Source organism: Musa acuminata, chromosome BXJ1-11 (genome assembly GCF_036884655.1).
Source record: "Musa acuminata AAA Group cultivar baxijiao chromosome BXJ1-11, Cavendish_Baxijiao_AAA, whole genome shotgun sequence".
In the NCBI taxonomy this organism is placed as follows: Eukaryota; Viridiplantae; Streptophyta; class Magnoliopsida; order Zingiberales; family Musaceae; genus Musa; species Musa acuminata.
The window spans coordinates 30,194,286-30,213,923 of NC_088337.1; the positions used below are offsets into that span (position 1 = coordinate 30,194,286).

Genomic DNA, 19,638 nt, shown 5'->3' on the forward strand with positions numbered 1-19,638 from the left:
AGTCAACGCAGATTCTTTGATGCGAATTCTGCGCGGCTTCCGGCGTAGTCAGTTTAATCTGTTGGTCCTACGGATCGACCACTGGATGCATGGAGAGGAAGTCGATGACGACGGGCTCCCACTGGATGAGGTGGTCATGGAGCCGGCCGTGGCGATGGGCCAAGATTCTCTTCTTTCTCTTGGCCACGCTGGCTACTCTCCTCCTCCTCCTCGCCCCGCCGCTGCTTGCTGCCGTCATCGACCTGCTTCTGCCGCTGGCTGCCGTGCTCTCCGCCGACTCGAATTCTCCTATCTCCGCCTCGGTGCTCTCTGCCCAGCTGAAGAGCTTCGACTTCCAGACCTCGCTGGTTTACTTGCCTTTGGTCTCCGCAGGCAGATGCCTTTTGATCTGTATGACATATATGTTGGGGATGGAGGAGCAAGGAAAAAACAGAATACTACGGTACGAGTAAAAAAAATTCTTTCGACTCAAAAAAAACTATTGTAGTATTAAAAAAACTGTTGTAGTATTAAATGTCAAATGCAGATTCTCTATCTATCTGTCTATTTATAGGACCTAGTGACAATTACCCTATAACTACTGGATCATGAGGTGGTTAATGAAACCACCTTATAACTACTGATTGAAGTGGTTATTGAAATCATCATGTAATCACTGGATCATGATAATAATCTAGATAGATAACTATGAATCAAATCTCAACAATATATGCGCGGATCTCCTCCCACCACCGATCTACTCAGCCGCACAACCGGTGTAACCATTGGATCATGATAATAATCTAGATAGATAACTATGAATCAAATCTCAACAATATATGCGCGGCGTCTGTGTATGTTTGATTACCAGGTGCTTATGTTGTTTGCGATGGGCGCCGAGGACTGTACCTGGGTTTCACCACGCTGTGTAGCCTCCTCTCGATCGCTTACCTTCTGCTCAAGGCCGTCAACATGTGCATGGCGGCTTCGTCGCCGCCGTGGCGACCACGGCTTGCGGCGGACGGGAAAGACATGGTCGCGATCGAAGCTTTGTTCTTGAGCTCGTTTGCGCTGGCGGTGGCTCACGTCGTGGTGGCGGCCTACAGGGGCAGCTGGAGGGAGAGGCGGAAGCTGCTCGTTTTCAGGATCGATGTTGAAGCTGAAAGCATTTGCAACGTCATTTGTTCTTCTTCGTTCTCATCGTTTCTGTGTCGGCCATGATTGGTTCTTGAGCCGATCTTTTTTCTATTAATTATTAATTTAGATATAAATATTTTAAATCAGTGATTTATGATTATCAAATTAATAAATTAATTATTTTATTGAAACATGAATCTATATAAAAATATGTCAGATGAACCATCAACCTGAGTTAGATTTATCGGAGTTCATATCAAAGGAGAGAGATCACACTGAGTAAACTCCCAATCACGTATAGGAGAATGGCATTAATGTGCATGAGACCAGTGATTGATTGACATGTACAAAAGACTATCAACAAAAGCCCATCAATTGTATCAAAGCATTTTTTGAACGACAACTATGTAAAATGTGAGTATTACATCAATCCAATTTGGTAGTGGTGTAAACATATTTGAGTATTACACCTCATATTCGTTCTTTGTAATTACAAGTTCTCGAACAAAAGAATAACTCGATAACGACTCTTTTTATCTACTCTGATGTTAAAATCACCACTCGATAATTATTCAAAAATAAATATTTGATATAAAACAATGCTCAAAATAATCTGTTCTTGCTGCATAGGCAATTGGCATCCTCGTACATACAGATACAATACTTGTACGGCCATATCAGCCTGCTTTAGTTCTGAGTCCTGCTGGAACTGCTATGAAGATTTTGGAGGGTCGGCGGTCTCATCTGGAATCTGTGAAGTGCTACAAAAGGAAATCATGTGTTTTAACCTTGAAGTCATATCATGATGGCTGCCTTGATTCCGATTGCTTTGCGATTTTGGTTTCCTCGGAGAATTTGAGGCTCGTCCAGCGATAAATCTTGATGCCACTTTGATGGCACTTCCAATTTCTGCTTTTGCTTGCCTCAGCTGCAAATGTAGCAACATATTAGCAGTCATATGTAGGTAAATGCTGAATTCACTTTGGAACACAGTATTGTAGAACTGGCACGCTCAATACGAACTCGGAAGTATGAACTTAGAAGCTTATAAGATCATCAAAATTCTACAGTTGAAAGAAATTATCCATAAAACACCAAGTCTGCATTGAGTGTGGTGAATTTAGTTGGTATCATTTGGCAATATTCTTGAGTGCTGCCTTTGTTTGCTCATTTTGTCATTTAGATATACAACCGAGGTTTCCCTCAACATTCTGATCGAAACATTTGAACTCTTCAGAGAGAACCGATACCTTTGACTAATTTTAGAGAACTTAAAGATAAGAACTTTCAGTATTAGCTTAAAAACTTAAAGATAAAAAGACTTAACAACCGAATTGTAGATGCCAAGAACACACATAAGAAGGAAAAAGTTAGTAGTTACTTACACGAGATGCTGTACTTTGTGTGATTCCCATGGCACTGTTGCCGGTATTGGCAAATCGATTGATCCATCCTGCAAACATGAAAACCATGAGAGTGTGTCGCGATTCCACTGAACACAAACGAAAAAACACAAGTGAACAAATTTCAGATTATTTTTGTGTCTCTAAAATAAAATATCTTCAATCAGCATTTACAACAACAACAAAAAAAAAAAAAATCAGAGACTTCAGATAGTCGAATTTTTAAGAAGAAATCCACTTGCACAACATTTCAGAGATCGCGATCACTATGTGAATCATCTAGTCAATCAAACTAAGTATAGAATTGCATTTGTAACTAGAGAATAAAACGGCAGAACCAAGGAATTGAAGAACTACTCTAAACTTCAAATGTCAGGGGCAATGTTGGTTAACATATATCACAGGTCAGATTCCAATTCAATCCAAAAATCTTGGACCTTTTGTTTATTATGGATCAAACTCAATATATGTCACCCGATTCCTCTTTTTCAATCTCTTCTCACATGAACAAAGTGTTAGGGAAGTTATTGGAGAGGCCACAAGTCATCGGTTTGTGAGTAAACATGAACATAAAAGACAGAAAAAGAATTCTCTACAGTTATTTACACAACCTTTTGATTCCAAGGTGAAACATCTCATCATGCAGAGGAAAACTTCAAACACTCATAACATCTGGTCGAAACATGAACAAGGTTCAACCCCAATGGATGAAAAGAATTTGCAAGATGGATTGATTCCAGAAACATCACTTGCCTGGAAGCTTCCGGACACCAAGCTTCTCACAGAAGGCATCAGAAAAATGATTGCAGTTCTTGGCTAGAGGATCATATGAATCTCCAGTCCAGGCTCGGATAAGTTCTCTCAGAATCTTATTTACCTCAGACTGGGAGCAGTGTGTTTCTCCTAAAACAATACTTTGACGATAGGTGTAACACTGATTTTGACCCGGTGAACAATGGAAAACTCCACTCCCTCGTTCCCGATAGCCGAATGACCATTCGTGAGTTCCATAAACCTGTCAAAAACATAGAAATCATGATAAACAAACAAGCAAATAAAATATAACTATCAAACTCAATATATGTCATCTTTTCAATCTTCTTTTACACATGATTAATTTCTAGCATTCTTCTCTTGTTCATGTGTGGCTCAATCGTCTCCTCTTTTTTGTTTGTACTCACTTATTTTTATCATCAGAACTCGGTCGTAACTCATAAAGCTCTAAAATCGAAGTTGGAAGAAAGGAAGAAAAGGGGGAGGGAGAGGGAGTGGGGAAGAGCGCGAGAAGGAGAACCTGGATGGCGCTGTGGAAGATGCCGCCGAGGCCGATGCAATCCTTGAAGATGCAGTTGATCCGGGTAACGGTGTTGTTCGTCTTCGCCGACGGGCTGTTCGTCACGTCGTACACGTGCGCCACCACCGCCTGCATCCTTGCTCTCGTCTCCTCTCCTTTTCCCGGCCACAATCTCTCCTGTCCCTCTCTCTCTCTCTCTTCTTTCTTAAACAGCCTGCGCACTAACGACGGCATTCGGACGCGAAAACATTCCATAGAACGAGCCCCTCCTCCTCCTCCTCCTCCTCTTCCTTCTTCTCCTCCTCCTAATGCTGCTCCTCCTAATTCAACTCCTTACCTTCCCAGTTTCTTCTTTTCCTTTTTAATCACTCTCAATGGTTATTATTATTATTATTATTATTATTATTATTATTATTATTATTATTATTATTATTATTATTATTATTATTGTTATTATTATTATAAAATAGAAAGAAAAAGAAAAAGGTGAATAATAAAAATAAGGAAGAATATGGTACGTAAGTTGTCTATAGATACAGCTCCCTAACCCAAACTTTGTGATGGATTCTCACTCGACACACATCCCTAATTCAACTCTCTGCCATTAGAATGATTTGTCACCGGCTTTCCTGAGGATAACTCTTGTGATCAAAAGCCTTGGTGTGGTTTTGGGAAATCCTGTGTTTGTCACTAAATTATAATTTGGTGGCCAATATATTCATATTCTATCATTTAAAATATGTATAGATGATAAAATATTGTTTTATGACGGTATGGGGGTGATGAACTATTCTATCACTAAAAAGTCTTAGTTAGTGATAAAGTAATTAAGTTTATCGTTAATGTTTGATTAGATTAAAAAAAAGAGTAATGGTAATCTATCGTTTAAAAATTTAGATAAAAAGAGCATTGGTAAATCGATGGTGGATTATTCTAACAATAATAATTTTGTTGATAATTTGTTAATTATTAGTAGTTTTAAAATTATTCTAATTTTTTTTAATAATTTTAAGGTGAAAAATACAATAGATCGATATTTGAAACTTGGCATTACAATTTTTATTTTGTCAAAACATCAATATTAGAATTGATCGTTGGTATAATCGTAAAGTTTGTCTTATTTTAAAAAAATTATTAAAAATGGAATCACAGATTAAAAAAATTATCTTTATGTTTTTATTCTTATAAATTCTCTAATGCATCATATTTAATATAGTAGTTTTAACAATAATAACAATTAATATGATCATTATTTTTTATCGATTAGGAGTCCAATGAATACATATTGAACACACTACGAAATTATCAAAGAACAAGACACCTATTGAGAATCATATACTAATAGAGTATCTAAAGTTCTTGTCTATGTGATACACAATGTATATTTATAAATTATAGATGCTTGCGAACATATATTTACCTAACTGTCAAATAAGTTATATTAGACAAACCCCCAAGTATAGTTTTATTAGGAAGCAGAATATAAGACAAGTATCTTCTATCCTCAAAATAGACCGGAGAAGGGATATGAGAAACAAACATTTTTTTACTTTTAAAAAATTTTATCCCTTCTTTAAGTTTTGAATACTCAATAATTCTTTGATCTTATTATATTAGCTTCAAAAATAGGGTCTCAAGATAATAACAGTAAAATATTAGGAGTCTTACGAGAATATGTCACTGAAGACATTTTTCTTCCAATTTTCGTTATAACACTTGCTCTCAAGCAAAGGGTCTCTACTTTCCCTTTCGAATAGATCCACACTATTGATAAAGGTCTCGAGAGATCATAATTTTTCTTTTCCAACTAGAAATCTAGCTCGAGTCATCTTTTCCTATTGATGCTTTTTTTGGCTTCACCCAATCAGTCGATTGAGATTATGAAGATCATCATTTTTTTTCTTCCACAAATGATACGATTAGCATCAACATGTAATTAGCTATTTATCAATAACTAAAGTTCTTCGATTAAAATAAATTTCAAGTACCATAGGGAACTCTAGGTTTGTCATCTGCCCCAACTTAATGCTACAAGCTCCTGCTTAGACATCGTAATTACTTCCTTATAAGGTTAATATAATTCAACCTAAGTTGCCTCTATTTCACTCTAAGACATACTCTACTAGCAAGATGAGCCTTACCATACAACTAGAAGAAATGGATAGATAACTTAGATAATATGATAGCAAAATCTTAATAAGAGAAATAGCCCAACCAAGTGGTGCTTTAGAACCAGCCTTCTTTCACTCATTAGATTCAAGAGGAACATATATCCTCTAATTTATATCTACCAAGTATGAAGAGTTTCATTAAAAGTTCTAACCACTCAAAGCATATTGTTATATTCATAATGTAAATGACTTTATACACCATCTTTTACACTCTTACTGGTTAGAGTTTTCTATGAGAAAAGCCCGAGAATGACACTCTCCTTTTTCTCCTATATTGATCAGGATAGATGAGAAAATAATTTAAGCTCCACTTCATCAATAATTGACACAAGTCTATAGCTACATTGTTGATCATTCAATAAGGTGAGGATAATTCGATAAGGTAAGGATAAGTATGATTATGTTATGAGGTTAAACAATTAGAATTGGTAAATAGTTAATTTATACTTATCCATGATAATTCACATATTTATCAATGACTTAAGATTATCATGATTCCTTTGGTTATTTAGTCAAGAAGTCCACAATGATGATTTCAAACTATTCCAAAGGATAAATTAATATATATTAGTTGAAGTCCTTATATTGGAGAAAAAAAATGACAACATTAAGAAGCAACGTAGAGATAAATAATTTATATAACTTTAACCTTTGTAATTTAGTTATCAAAGGTAATGTGTGACAAAAATTATAATATATTTTGAACTAAAAAGATATTTAGACCCTCGCTTACTTGAGACGCCAATGGTTCAATCCTTCTAAGTTGTTGTTTGTTTCCTCAAGTTAATCACATTTTCAAATTCATCACGCTTCAAGTTGGTCACATTATCAGGATGATAATACCATTATGTAAGTCACCTTTGAAATAATCATATCGTCAAATGATTACCTCTTTAAGAGGACTATTTTAACTTAATCATATTTTCAATACATCTTCAACTTGATATCATTTTTCAATCATTCTCAAGATAACTTGCACCATACGTCTTCCTTCTAATCTAGTATAATCAAGCTCACTCTCTTAATATCTTTTTCTGTTGAATTAATCAGGTCGCTAATCTTCTCTTCAATCACTTTCAAGTCCGATCATTTTTCTCTTCAATCGTCTAACCTTAGGTTAAGCATTGTTTTCCTTAGTCACTCGACCTCAATAGGATGAACTCGTCTTATCCAAGCAACCTATAAATATATATATATATATATATATATATATATCAAATACTATTTATGTCAATACATATTTAAAATGCAACTTTCATTTATCATTTACTAAACACTTAAAAGCATTACGTGGGACTATACATTCACTCAAACCTCTTTCTCAAAACACATGTTTAAAATATAAATATATTTTCAAAAGTAGCAATCATCCTTTTTATTTTGTATTGCATTGGTTATATATTTATTGATTATATGAAGTAATTAGTCTTAAAATCTACTGCATCAAAATTTTGGAATATATCTAAATTGTTCCATTATTCCCATGACATCTTCCTCTTTTATTTTCTTTCCATAATTTTTTTTACAATTAATATATTGAATTATTTTAATTTTGTTTCTTTTTTAAAATAATGAGTGATGAAAATAAGATATTACCATCAACAATCAAGGACTTAACAATCAGGCTAGTTGACATTCTCAAGATTTATCGAACTATATCTCAAATTATCAACCCTAAATAAAAAAAATTAGGATGATAATTACACATTATATATATCCGAAAATAATTATATATATTTCCCTTTTAATCTAGCATATATATATATATATATATATATATATATATATATATATATATATATATATATATATATATATATATATATATATATATATATATATATATATATATATGTGTGTGTGTGTGCGCAAAAAATTAAAATGGAATTACGAAGGCTGATGCTGAACCAGCCTTCTTTCACTCATTAGATTCAAGAGGAACATATATCCTCTAATTTCTATCTACCAAGTATAAAGAGTTTCATTAAAAGTTCTAACCACTCAAAGCATATTGTTATATTCATGATGTAAATGACCTTATACACCATCTTTTACACCCTTATGTGTTAGAGTTTTCTATGAGAAAAATCCAAGACAGTCTCTCCTTTTTCTCCTACATTGATTAGGATAGATGAGAAAATACTTTAAGCTCCACTTCGTCAATAATTGACACTTAAAGAAGTCTATAGCTACATTGTTGATCATTCAATAAGGTGAGGATAATTCGATAAGGTAAGGATAAGTATGATTATGTTATGAGGTTAAACAACGAGAATTAGTAAATAGTTAATTCATACTTATCCATGATAATTCACATATTTATCAATGACTTAAGATTATCATGATTTCTTTTGTTGTTTAGTCAAGAAGCCCACAATGATGATTTCAAACTATTCTAATGGATAAATCAATATATATTAGTTGAAGTTATATCGGAGAAAAAGAATGACAACATTAAGAAGCAATGTAGAGATAAATAATTTATATAACTTTAACCTTTGTAATTTCCTAATATTGAGTTATCAAGAGTAATGTGTGATAAAGATTTTAATATATTTTGAATTAAAAAGATATTTATACCCCTGCTTACTTGAGACGATAATGTTCAATCCTTCTAAGTTGTTGTTTGTTTCCTCAAGTTAATCACATTTTCAAATTGATCACTCTTCAAGTTGGTCACATTATTAGGATGATCATACCATTATGTAAGTCACCTTTAAAATAATCATATCGACAAATGATCATCTCTTTAAGAGGACTATTTTAACTTAATCACATTTTCAATACATCTTCAACTTGATATCCTTTTTCAATCATTCTCAAGATAACTTGCACCATAAGTCTTCCTTCTAATCTAGTATAATCAAGCTCACTCTCTTAATATCTTTTTTTGTTGAATTAATCAGGTCGCTAATCTCTTCTTCACTCACTTTCAAGTCCGATCATTTTTCTCTTCAATCGTCTAACCTTAGGTTAAGCGTTTCTTCCTTAGTCACTCGACCTCAATAGGATGAACTCGTCTTATCCAAGCAACATATATATATATATATATATATATATATACTATTTATGAAGTATATATATATATATATAATTTTATCAAATACTATTTATGTCAATACATATTTAAAATACAACTTTCATTTATCGTTTCCTAAACACTCAAAGCATTATGTGGGACTATACATTCACTCAAACCTGCAATCGTCCTTTTTATTTTGTATTGCATTGATTATATATTTATCGATTATATGAAGTAATTAGTCTTAAAATCTACTGCATCAAAATTTAGGAATATATCTAAATTGTTCCATTATTCTCATGACATCTTCCTCTTTTATTTTCTTTCCATAATTATTTTTACAAGCAATATATTGAGTTATTTTAATTTTGTTTCTTTTTTAAAATAATGAGCGATGAAAATAAGATCTTACCATCAACAATCAAGGACTTAACAATTTGACATTCTCAAGATTTATCGAACTATATTTCGAATTATCAACCCTAAATAATTTAAAAAATATTTTAGGATGATAATCCTAAATATATCTGAAAATAATTTTATATATTTCCTTTTTAATCTAGCATATATATATATATATATATATATATATATATATATATATATATATATATATATATATATATATATATATATATATATATATATATATATATATATATATGCGCGCAAAATTTTAAAATTCAATTCTAATATTCTTGATTTAATTATACCCATAGATTATGGATATTATATATTTTTAGTATTTTTAATTTAGCAACCAATAATCATGATAGCAGTAATTAATCTAATTGGATGGATTATGGGATATGTTGGTTTTCCATCATCATAGTACTATTTCTTATGGACGGACACACGACATGATTTCATGTCAACCGCCACGCCACGTACGTAAATTGACCAAAGTCAATTACTTGTCTACCTATATATTAATTTCCACGTGGATGCCGCCGAAGACCTCTGTGCTCAATTTAGGAGTTCTTTATACCACACGCGGCACATGCTCTTCTTTTCATATTCAATGAAAGATGATTACACGGTAAATAATTATGCATCATGTCTCTCCATTGTACATTTCTACGTCAAAAATACGTACGTCTCTCTGCACATCAAACTCGAGATTTCCTGTGTTCCTCAGATTGCAAGCGTCAACAACTTTTTAGCTGCTAAGGTTGGTGGAGTTGTCGGAAAGCTTGGCCCTCCTGCTGATCTCCTTCTCCAGCTCCTCCAAGCCGCCCACTTCCTCCAGTTCCTGCGTTCACAGAGGCACGTACACATTAGATGTTTCTGGGATCGGGGGCGTCATTGTTCTTCCACTGTTTTGTCTTTGTGCTGCGACGTCTGCAACCAACGAGTGGAGCCACGGCCTCACCTTGGGTCCCAAGAAGAGCCCATACGGCACCCCGTCGAACTTGTCCATGTGGTGAATCTGCCAGCAGCCACACAAAAAGATGTGAACGAGATTAGACTATCCCGCGTTGGTGTCGTCGTCGATGTGCGACGTGAACTGAAACGGACGGCGGTACCTTGTGGGCGGCGGCCACCCGGCGGAAGTAGGGGACGTTGGCGATGGGGCCCACGGGGAACCTGCGGTGGACCAGCCCGTCGTGGACGAACATGTAGGCCATCCCGAACAGCGTGATCCCGAGGCCCTGCAGGTTTTGGCCACGCGGAGCTCGTGTCAACCGGAGATGGTGAAGGAAATGGGAGGAGACGAGACCGGGAGAACCCGGGAGGGGAGGGGAGGGGAGGGGATGAAGAGAGGCTTACGGCGCCGAAGCAGAGGCCGGGGAGGAGGCCGCGGTTGAGGAAGCCGTAGGCCATGAGGGAGATGGCGGGGACGGCGTTGATGATGGCGAAGACGTCGTTGAGCTCGAAGGGGCCGTCGCGCGGCCGGTGGTGAGACTCGTGCATGTTCCACAACGATGCGTGCCACAGCGCCCGGTGCGCCCACCTCGCCCAGAACTCCATCCCCACCTAAACCCACCCACCCACAACAAAATCGAATCTGGGTCTTCGATAAGCCGTCGGATCGAAGCGACAAGAGAGAAGAAATAGGACAAAAAGGAGGGCTTACCGCCGCGCCGACAGAGAGAGCGAACGTCCCGAACATCTCCGTCACCGGAACCTCTCCTCCCTGCCGCGCAGATTAGTTCCTCTGTTACTAGTCGTAAAGAAAAAAGAAATCTTTCCCTAAATCAAGTCGAATAAAGAACGCGCACGATGTGAGGCAGAGCGGCCGACCTCCATTTGCCAGGAGAAACGGTAATAGACGGCGGCGACCGCCGTGGAGGTGATGCCGAGGCTGGACAACACCGCCGCGATCAGATACGCCCGTCGCTCCGACCGCTTCCTCGCGGTCCTCTCCGCCGTGCGCCGCTCCGACGAGGCCCGCAGCGCGTCTGATCTCTCCGTCTCCTCCCCTTGGGGATCAACTTCCGTCGACGTATACCGGCTGTTCTTCTCCGCGTCCTTGCCCACCTCCTTCAGCACGAAGCAGACCGCGGTGGCTCGCCGCCGCCACAGTCGAAGCGCGGAAGCCCTGCCGGGGGAAGACCCGAAGAGGAGTAAGCAGTCGCCCGCCGCTTTTAGAGGAAGGGACGGCTCCCTGGGGAAGCAGCACGAGATTAGGGTGGTAGCAGCAGCGGAGATCCCGGCCGCCATGGGCTATTGTTTGGCCTCCCCAATACAGAGGTCGGTCGTTTGGTGTTGGAAATTGCCTAACCAATGAATGCCGGTAAAAGAAATCACCCAACAGAAAGAAGAAACGAGAGAGACGGAGAGAGGAGTCGGTCGGTGGATTCAACGAGTGGCCATGGGAACGAGAGAGAGTGTGTGGTGAGAACGAAGACGCAGCGCGGCTCCCGTCGGGCTCTTAGGGTAGTCTGCTTGACCAAAACGTCACCGACTTTGCTTGATATTTTCGGAGATGTCACTTCCACACGTTTCGACTCTCTTAGAATTACTCCCACACGTTTGAACTCTCTTTGGTACGGTCGTTAGGGGGTGTTTAAATTAAACCAAAAAAATTAAATCAAATCGGAATGATTAAACCAAAAAAAATTAATGATTCAATATTAAAAACTATGAATTATTTTAATTTGATTAATTAAATGATTGGAATAATAATGCATAACAATGTCTCACCCTCTCCTTTTTTGCACCTCTATCTTAGTTTGGGGTGCGGTTGGTGAATATGACACAATTTATCTATTTATAGATCTAAACTATAAAGTCATAACCCTAATTAAATTAGGACTCAAACTACTGATTTAATTTTAATCAAATTTAAATTACAATCTCTAATATACTCTCTTAATTTTAATAATTTTTTTTAAACTCCAAGTAATCTTCGCATATGCTCAAATGCTCTCCGAGGTTTTATAAAAATATCTATAAATTGGTCGTAATAATCCATCTCCATCGTCTTATTCTTTACTTATATTATAAGAAGTGGTATCTTACACGAATATACTTATTTCTACTATAATTAATTAGATATTTGAATAATTTTAAAACCAAATAATCATATTAAAAAAATGTTACTACTGTAATATATTTTTCTGGATTGTTTCATACCATAAAATCGCTTTAGATACTAAAAAGAAAACATAATCAGATATCATCTTCCATATTTAATTTTCTTTAGGATCTATAAAATTATAAAGATTCATATATAATTTTTTATCCATCCTAATTGTCTTCTAATTCTCTTAAGTTATATGAGATGTCGATGTTGATAATTTTCTAAAGATGATGGGTTTAAAGAATCGCTATTTGGGGATGATAGAAAGAATAGAAGATAAGAATAATTATTGAAGAAGCTTTAGCTTTACTACATTAACATGTCCTCTCCTATTTATACAGATTAAGAGAAAATAATGGCTTACGAGCAAGAGCGAAGCTCGCTTTTCTCACTGCTCTGATAATAAGAACAATTATTTAAGAAGTTTTATTGAAGATAAGAAGCTTTAGTTTTACTATCTCTCTCCTATTTATATAGGATTTTCCTCAACAGAATAGAAATTTTTTTTAGGAAAATCTTATCTTCTATCAGGGAAGGAGTCCTCGTGATGTGTCGAGCTCCTCATCTTCATTATTTGTATCTCTTAGATCAACCGTAATAAATTTACTTGCATCCAAAATCCATTTAAAAAGCTTTTTCTTTAGTAAAAATAATATCTTTACTAATTATAATTTTCTCAATGATGAGATTATAAAGCTTGTAAGCCTTTGAATTGTCACTGTAGCTTAAAAATATACAGGTTTCTATCTTATCACCCAAAAACTCTAAGATGAGTCACATCAAATTTATAATCACTCCATGCTTCTTGAGGTGGTGTTATGTTTATACTTTTCTGAGAGAGATAAATTTAAAATATACACAAAAATTTCTTAGATAGTAATTTGATTTTCAATATACTTTTAACCATATTCATTAGTGCTTGTAGGGAGCGATGAATAGGACATAATTTAGTGAATTAGAAGCGCACTTGGAACAACAACTTGATGTGATGATCTTGAAGGCACGGTCATATTGGAACAATATGATCATCTTGAAGGATGTGTGGTCCTCAAGGCATAGGCATGATCGTTTTGGAATGATGGGACACTCTTAAAGATTTGATGGTCTTGAAGGTGCGATCTATCTTAGAAAGGTAAGGCCAACTCAAAGACACATCAATCTTGAGGGAACGACCAACAAGCACGCCTCTTTTGAGGTGATGTCCTCTTGAGGTTACACGACCTAACTTGATGAAGTGGCCAACATGGTGTGAGCATTTGCATTAAGAGCATGACTTAACTCGAAGGCACCGCCAAACATGACAAAGCAATCAACTTAGAGAACGACCAACTTGACAAAGCAGCCAACACAGAGGGTGGTCGTCTTTTAAGGGCGCGACTTGAAATAGAGGCGTGAGACCATCTTGGACGTGCGTTCGTCTGTTGGTGTGGCCACTTAGCGTCACAGTCAGTGGTTGTGGAGATATGGTGATGTCGTGAAGAACAATAGCTCAACCTCATGTGCAATTGGCCATTGTGATCACCTACGAAGAGACGCAAGTACTAACTCGATAAGATAATTATTTGTCTTTCCTTTGAGTCGATGATTGTGATAGAAAATAAAAATTATTGTGATAAAATTATGGAAAGATACCACGAAAAGGTGTACAAAAATCATAGGTTCCATCGAATGGGGAATTCATGAAGACGATTGAAGTACATGACACTGAATGCAGCCTTTCAAGTGGTATATCTTGATATCTATAATTTCGAAAGGGATTCATCGTATCGTATCGAGAGAGGGGAGAAAAATTATATCGAGTGAGGGGCCTCGTTTCTCTCCATCATCGAAGTCTCATCAATCTCTTCCTCTCTTTTTCCTCCTTTATCAGCTCCTTCGAGAAATGAATGTGAGATTTAGATTTGGGTTGTTGGATTCTCGATTTCCTTTACTGAACAAATGATGATTCTTGTAGCTACGTTGTGTTCTTTTTTTCTCTTCTCTGCTTAGCTTCATCTTTCGATCAACTTGATTTCTTTGTTACTCTCAAACTTGAGCTCCAGCCATCTGCTGATGATTTGCGCATCTCTGAACTCTAATGTGGACTCGAAAGTTGTCGTCTTGTTTCTCATGATGCGTGCTTAACTTGCAGAAGACTGTGTTCAAATTGGACCTGCACGATGACAAGGCCAAAGGAAAGGCCATGAAGGATGTCTGTGGCTTTGAAGGTATTCATCCTCCTTCCTTTTTTCCTTTTCTTCCTTTTACCGCATGATGATTGGGTTCTTTCCCTGCGCATTGCGTGGACCAGAGATCGATTTCATTGGGATGGACATGAAAGAGAAAAAGATGACGGTGATCGGATCCGTCAATCCTCTGAAGGTTTTGATCAAACTCAGAAAATTCTGGCCCGCCGATATAGTTTCCATGGGGCCGGTGAAGGCGGAGGAGGCCAAGAAGGAAGAGACGAACGAGCCTCAACAACAAATGAGAGCAGCGTCAGTCAACCCGTACGCAGCCTACAATCTGGAGCGGATAGAAGAGAATCCAAATCCTTGTGCCATCATGTAATCATTAGACGGCAACAGGAGAAGATTCCATGGCAATTTATGTCCCGAAGAATCCTTGACATGAAGTTAGCATAGGGTTGAGAAGAGTGACAGCGAGTGAAACAAGAATGCATTGCTTGCAAGTTTCACCATGAGAAGTGCGTCGGCCGTGGAAAGATATCCTGCGACATCTCCAACATGAGCATTTACAAAGGACTGTACTCTCAACGAATCAAACCTTAAGTGCTTGCCATCAAAATCTAAAAATACCATGGATCGATGCGATAAGATGATCTCGAATCTACTCTACGTTGATGCTTCCTTTGTGTGTGGTTCCCGAGAAACTTCATTTAATCCACAAGATGAACCAAACTTCCACTCCATGTTTACTAAGAACATGGCCATTGTCGAGCAAGTTGGCCCTATTGGCCTGTTCAATACTGCTCCACAGACCGTCGCCCATAAATTTGCTGTCACTGATTCCCTTTGTGATCTCATGGTCAACCACGTAGCAGTACAAATCCAAACTGCAGCTATAGTCCGGAAGACGACATGCAGATTATACTAGCAGCAGTTGTGTGACGGGTTTTAAAAGGAGTGCAGTCGACTTCTTAGACTTTGGTGTCGCGGAAAAGTCTTCCACCTGTCCCACCGGGCCAAATCCCTCTTCCCAGGTAACAACTTGGAAGAATGATTGCTGCAGAAGTAGGGGTCGATGCTTCTGGTGTAGTCGTCTTCTGACCTCGTTGCATTTAGGAGGAAGAAGGCCAAAGATGAGCGCCGTGTGTGCACGTTGTTTCTCCCCTATTTGCTAACCTCATTTCAACTCTCTCTCTCTCTCTCTCTCTCTCTCTCTCTCTCTCTCTCTCTCTCTCTCTCTCTCTCCTTTCACCTTTGTTGTTGTGATCGATCATTTCCGTCGAGGGTAGTGAGACTTCCTGTCATTGCTTTCCCATGGCAGATGAACCTGCTAAAGGTGGGTCTATTCAATCAATCGGTCACTAAAGAAAGGCACTACCGAAATGAGCGTCTTTTTCCCTCCAGTCTCTGGTTTTATTTCATTGATATAATAATTAATATATTTTAATCTAACATCAGAATCACTTAATATATTAATCATAAAATTAATAAAAATTTTATATTTAAAAGATAATTTTGATACGTGATATAATCTTCTAATTATCTTTTGATAGACCCTTTTAGCTATATAATCATAAAACTTATAATAGTTTCAGGGAAAGGATATAACTTTTTAGTTACTACCATCGATTATGATCATAGGATGTTAGTAAGATCAATTTTTTATGATTATTTTTTTTGGCATTACAGTTTAATCTTACATCGACATGAAAGAAACGACACAGTAGCAACGATCTCTTGGTGAGATAAACCAAACAAAATTGAATGGGTAATCCGATCCGCATAGTTTTGTATGCTTTGCCATTACTCCGACAAGAACGAGAGGAAACGAAGCATGCATGCGAGGACGGAGAAGCTTTGTGCACTCTTGATCATCTCTCTGGGTCCAGGTCCGGCGGTGGCGCCGTCCGGGGCACGGCAGGCGCAGTCCAGAGCAGCTCAAGGCACGTGCAGACGCCGGAGGCGAAGATGGAGAGCCAGACGAAGACGGGCGTGCCGAGCAGGACCAGGCCGACGGGTACCATCCACAGCTGCTCGTTGGACCGGTGGAAGGAGAGAGCCCACCACGCCAACAGCGCGCCGCCGCAGACGCCGACGAGCAGAAGGCAGCAGTTGGCGGCCAGAGCCACACGGAACCTGGCGGCCTCTCCGCTCGAGGGGGTGTCGCTGGGCTGGAGGGCTTTTGCCTCCTGCACCGGCTGGCTTGCCGTCGCCGCTTTGGTTTGACTCGGGGAGGCGGACGCCATGGGACCGAACAGATCACGCCCGGAGGCTTGTGCGGTTTATGCGGGGGCGGCGGAGACGGGTGGTGGAGTGGCAACGCAGCGACGCTGCCAACTATGGTATTTGGGGGAGTAATCGACTCGACGGTGTTCGCGTGGGAATACTATATGGATGTCTATATCTTGATTTGCTGATGTCGCTGCTATCAACCACCACCTCTTCATCCTTGTGTTGCGGATTCCAAGCTGACCTACCAAGTGATAAGCAACCAACTTGGAATGAGACCAATCGAAGCTGACCAATTTCTATACACTCTATTGGGTTTAGTCACTTCCTCAAACTTATTATACGTAATAATAATAATAATAATAATAATGTTCTTCTGGTCATTTTGATATTGTCAATTTGGATTCCAATGGCCAAATCTTTAGTTTCAATCCTGTTCGAACAATTTCAGGCCCCTTTTTACCCAATCCAATGAAAGCCAACCTCATCAATGACAAACAAGAACCAATCGCATAAAGACGAGCTACAAAAGCAACACTTGATCAGTCGCAGGTAGGCTCTCAAATCCCTCAGCTACTTCCTGCATGATTAGTGACTAAAGACGTGATCATCGTGTCGCTTGTTGCTTATCTTGTTCCGAAGGTCAATAGCCATGGTAAAACTAGATAATACGAAAATAACGATACGATTGACGTACCTTGACGCTACATAATCGACACCTCGATACTACGTGATGACACATTGACACTACATATACAACAACATCATCATCAAAATTATCATATATTTTCTTGATTTGACCCAACACACAATTCAGCAATAATGAAAAATACATAATCATCCATGAAATCAATGTGTATATTCAGCAATAATGATCATGAAACTGTGTGTGTGTGTGTTTTTGTGCATTCAGACTCTAAAATCTTGACATTCAACCAACTATATTCTCGGAGCCAATATTCTAATCAATTAATTATGAGTCAGCGTCATAATCGAATGATGAAATTTTGACTTAACACTATAATTCTATTTGTTTTCATTAAGAGTACTAATTTGACTGTAAATAACGTCAGAATCATATTATCCCAAACATAAGTTTAAATATTACAGTAAGATGAAATAGTATAGAACATAAGCGGCATAGTAATTCATTGCAATGAAGCCTTTGCTGGTAGAAAAGGAACTCACTCACGATTAATGACAATGTTCCGACGCCTGAAGAAGCCATTGTCAGCTTCTTCATTCAGAACCTACTCTGTGACCCATTTCACCACTCTAAATGCGACAGACATTCCATATTTGTTTTCCTGGATCCATCAATTCATTCTGTGGTACAATCACATAGTAGATCAAATCAATCAAAGAACATTGTTGATTGGTTAATTTTAACATTTTTCTGATGCTGATGGATCAATGATTTCCTGTGTTTGATACAGCAGGAATAACAAGTACAAAAAAAACTGCAACATCTTATGCATTCATAAACAAATAGCTCGGCCCATTCCAGAGTAAAAACCCTACGAAATCTCACTAGCAAAATTTACCTGAGACAGCCATCCACTGTGTTGATGCTTAACATGTTAAGAGAAGGGGCTATTTGCAGAGACATAACCACTGAGGGATCACATGCCGTGTTGGAGGTGCATGTTGTACTTGCACTGTGACAAAAGAAAATGCCTTGATTTAAATCAAAATATGATTGGTCTTTTTCCTTTCCATTTGCCTAAATCATTAGCATGTCTTCTCAATAATCTTCTGCAGATGTGCTGTAATTTCCTTTTAGCGACCGATAAGATGCTCTTCCTAATTCATATCGTTGCAGTGGCAGATGTCATTTGTTCGTTTCTGTCACATGGGGTGTGTTCAATGGCGCTGCTGCGTCAGGTGCGTTGGCACGGCAGCGCAGTACTCTGCTCCCTGCGTCGTCTACTGCATGTAGCCGAATTCCACTGCATTTACTTCTCCTTAAGCATCGTTGGATTGCACGGGCGATCAGATCTTGCAATTAAATCCGATTTGACGTGACTTGGGAGCACAGATCTTTTCCTCAGGTGATGCCTATCGATTTCGTTGCTGGTGTTCGGTCATGTCACTGCGACCCAAGTAAAATTATCGAGACATTGACCGCGAAGTCTGAGATATTAGTATATGAATGTGATGCACTGAGGAATCTTTAAGAGTTGACGACCGATTAGAATCATACTATGCAAGTTTCTGAATCTAATTTAAATGGATGATAGAGATTTTACGGAGCAAACGGTCGTCTGCGTCCCCATCAGGCCGAGCCATTCGTGCCGCGCCAAATTCCCTGACCATTGTTTATTCTGGGTGGCCCAACCAGGTCCTGCTTCGGTGTCCGGGAAACCGTATCCCGAACGCGGCGGTGACAACATTAACGGGGAACGCAACATAAGAAGGCGAGAAAGCGTTTTATCTCCTTTTCACCCGTTTCCCGATGAAAGTGAAACGAAACAGACAAACCTCAATCGTCGGATCGGAGGAGGGGCACCAAGCACGAAGCGTCGGGCCGTCCAAATGGAATCCAACGATGCCAAACGGGTCCGGTCATTGCAGAGGAGAAGTCAGTACTTACTGACCACCCGCCCCCACTTCTCGAGGTTTAAGAGGAACACTAGACGACAACAGCGCCAAGATTCCCATTCCCAACGGCTACGTCGTCGACGTGGGTGGTTCCTTCTTTCTCTCTCA

The 19,638-nt window shown here is 38.4% G+C and overlaps 4 protein-coding genes across 4 annotated transcripts; 2 read left to right on the forward strand and 2 right to left on the reverse strand.

Annotated features, from left to right (window-relative positions):
* Nucleotides 1-89: 89 nt before the first annotated feature.
* LOC135596488 (uncharacterized) lies at nucleotides 90-1,200 on the forward strand. Its single transcript, XM_065088533.1, has 2 exons — nucleotides 90-390; nucleotides 851-1,200. The coding sequence occupies exons 1-2, from the start codon at nucleotides 90-92 to the stop codon at nucleotides 1,198-1,200; spliced, it is 651 nt and encodes a 216-aa protein (XP_064944605.1).
* A 506-nt stretch (nucleotides 1,201-1,706) lies between these two features.
* Nucleotides 1,707-4,018, reverse strand: LOC103972614 (uncharacterized). The gene is made up of 4 exons (XM_009386963.3): nucleotides 3,814-4,018; nucleotides 3,273-3,534; nucleotides 2,502-2,569; nucleotides 1,707-2,044 (listed from the first exon to the last, which is right to left on the reverse strand). Exons 1-4 carry the CDS (start codon nucleotides 3,946-3,948, stop codon nucleotides 1,829-1,831), a joined length of 681 nt encoding a protein of 226 aa, XP_009385238.2. The 5' UTR covers nucleotides 3,949-4,018; the 3' UTR covers nucleotides 1,707-1,828.
* Nucleotides 4,019-9,984: 5,966 nt separating this feature from the next.
* On the reverse strand, nucleotides 9,985-11,851 carry LOC135597600 (beta-carotene 3-hydroxylase 2, chloroplastic-like). Its single transcript, XM_065090771.1, has 6 exons — nucleotides 11,251-11,851; nucleotides 11,084-11,143; nucleotides 10,777-10,983; nucleotides 10,533-10,658; nucleotides 10,379-10,435; nucleotides 9,985-10,258 (listed from the first exon to the last, which is right to left on the reverse strand). The coding sequence occupies exons 1-6, from the start codon at nucleotides 11,668-11,670 to the stop codon at nucleotides 10,166-10,168; spliced, it is 963 nt and encodes a 320-aa protein (XP_064946843.1). The 5' UTR covers nucleotides 11,671-11,851; the 3' UTR covers nucleotides 9,985-10,165.
* Nucleotides 11,852-14,306: 2,455 nt separating this feature from the next.
* LOC103972049 (heavy metal-associated isoprenylated plant protein 39-like) lies at nucleotides 14,307-15,281 on the forward strand. The gene is made up of 3 exons (XM_009386241.3): nucleotides 14,307-14,420; nucleotides 14,664-14,739; nucleotides 14,823-15,281. The coding sequence occupies exons 1-3, from the start codon at nucleotides 14,415-14,417 to the stop codon at nucleotides 15,080-15,082; spliced, it is 342 nt and encodes a 113-aa protein (XP_009384516.2). The 5' UTR covers nucleotides 14,307-14,414; the 3' UTR covers nucleotides 15,083-15,281.
* Nucleotides 15,282-19,638: the final 4,357 nt, after the last annotated feature.

Excerpts from the sequence above, each read along its gene's own strand:
- LOC103972614 (XM_009386963.3), bottom strand. The coding sequence starts at position 3,948 with ATGCAGGCGGTGGTGGCGCACGTGTACGACGTGACGAACAGCCCGTCG. Across the intron at positions 2,570-3,272 it reads TGGTGTCCGGAAGCTTCCAG|GATGGATCAATCGATTTGCC; the intron begins GCAAGTGATGTT and ends TCATGTTTGCAG. Across the intron at positions 2,045-2,501 it reads CACAAAGTACAGCATCTCGT|CTGAGGCAAGCAAAAGCAGA; the intron begins GTAAGTAACTAC and ends CTACATTTGCAG.
- LOC103972049 (XM_009386241.3), top strand. Across the intron at positions 14,740-14,822 it reads GGATGTCTGTGGCTTTGAAG|AGATCGATTTCATTGGGATG; the intron begins GTATTCATCCTC and ends TGCGTGGACCAG.
- LOC135597600 (XM_065090771.1), bottom strand. The coding sequence starts at position 11,670 with ATGGCGGCCGGGATCTCCGCTGCTGCTACCACCCTAATCTCGTGCTGC. Across the intron at positions 10,436-10,532 it reads GGGTGGCCGCCGCCCACAAG|ATTCACCACATGGACAAGTT; the intron begins GTACCGCCGTCC and ends GGCTGCTGGCAG. Across the intron at positions 10,259-10,378 it reads GGCTCTTCTTGGGACCCAAG|GAACTGGAGGAAGTGGGCGG; the intron begins GTGAGGCCGTGG and ends CTGTGAACGCAG.
- LOC135596488 (XM_065088533.1), top strand. The coding sequence starts at position 90 with ATGGAGAGGAAGTCGATGACGACGGGCTCCCACTGGATGAGGTGGTCA. Across the intron at positions 391-850 it reads AGGCAGATGCCTTTTGATCT|GTGCTTATGTTGTTTGCGAT; the intron begins GTATGACATATA and ends TTTGATTACCAG.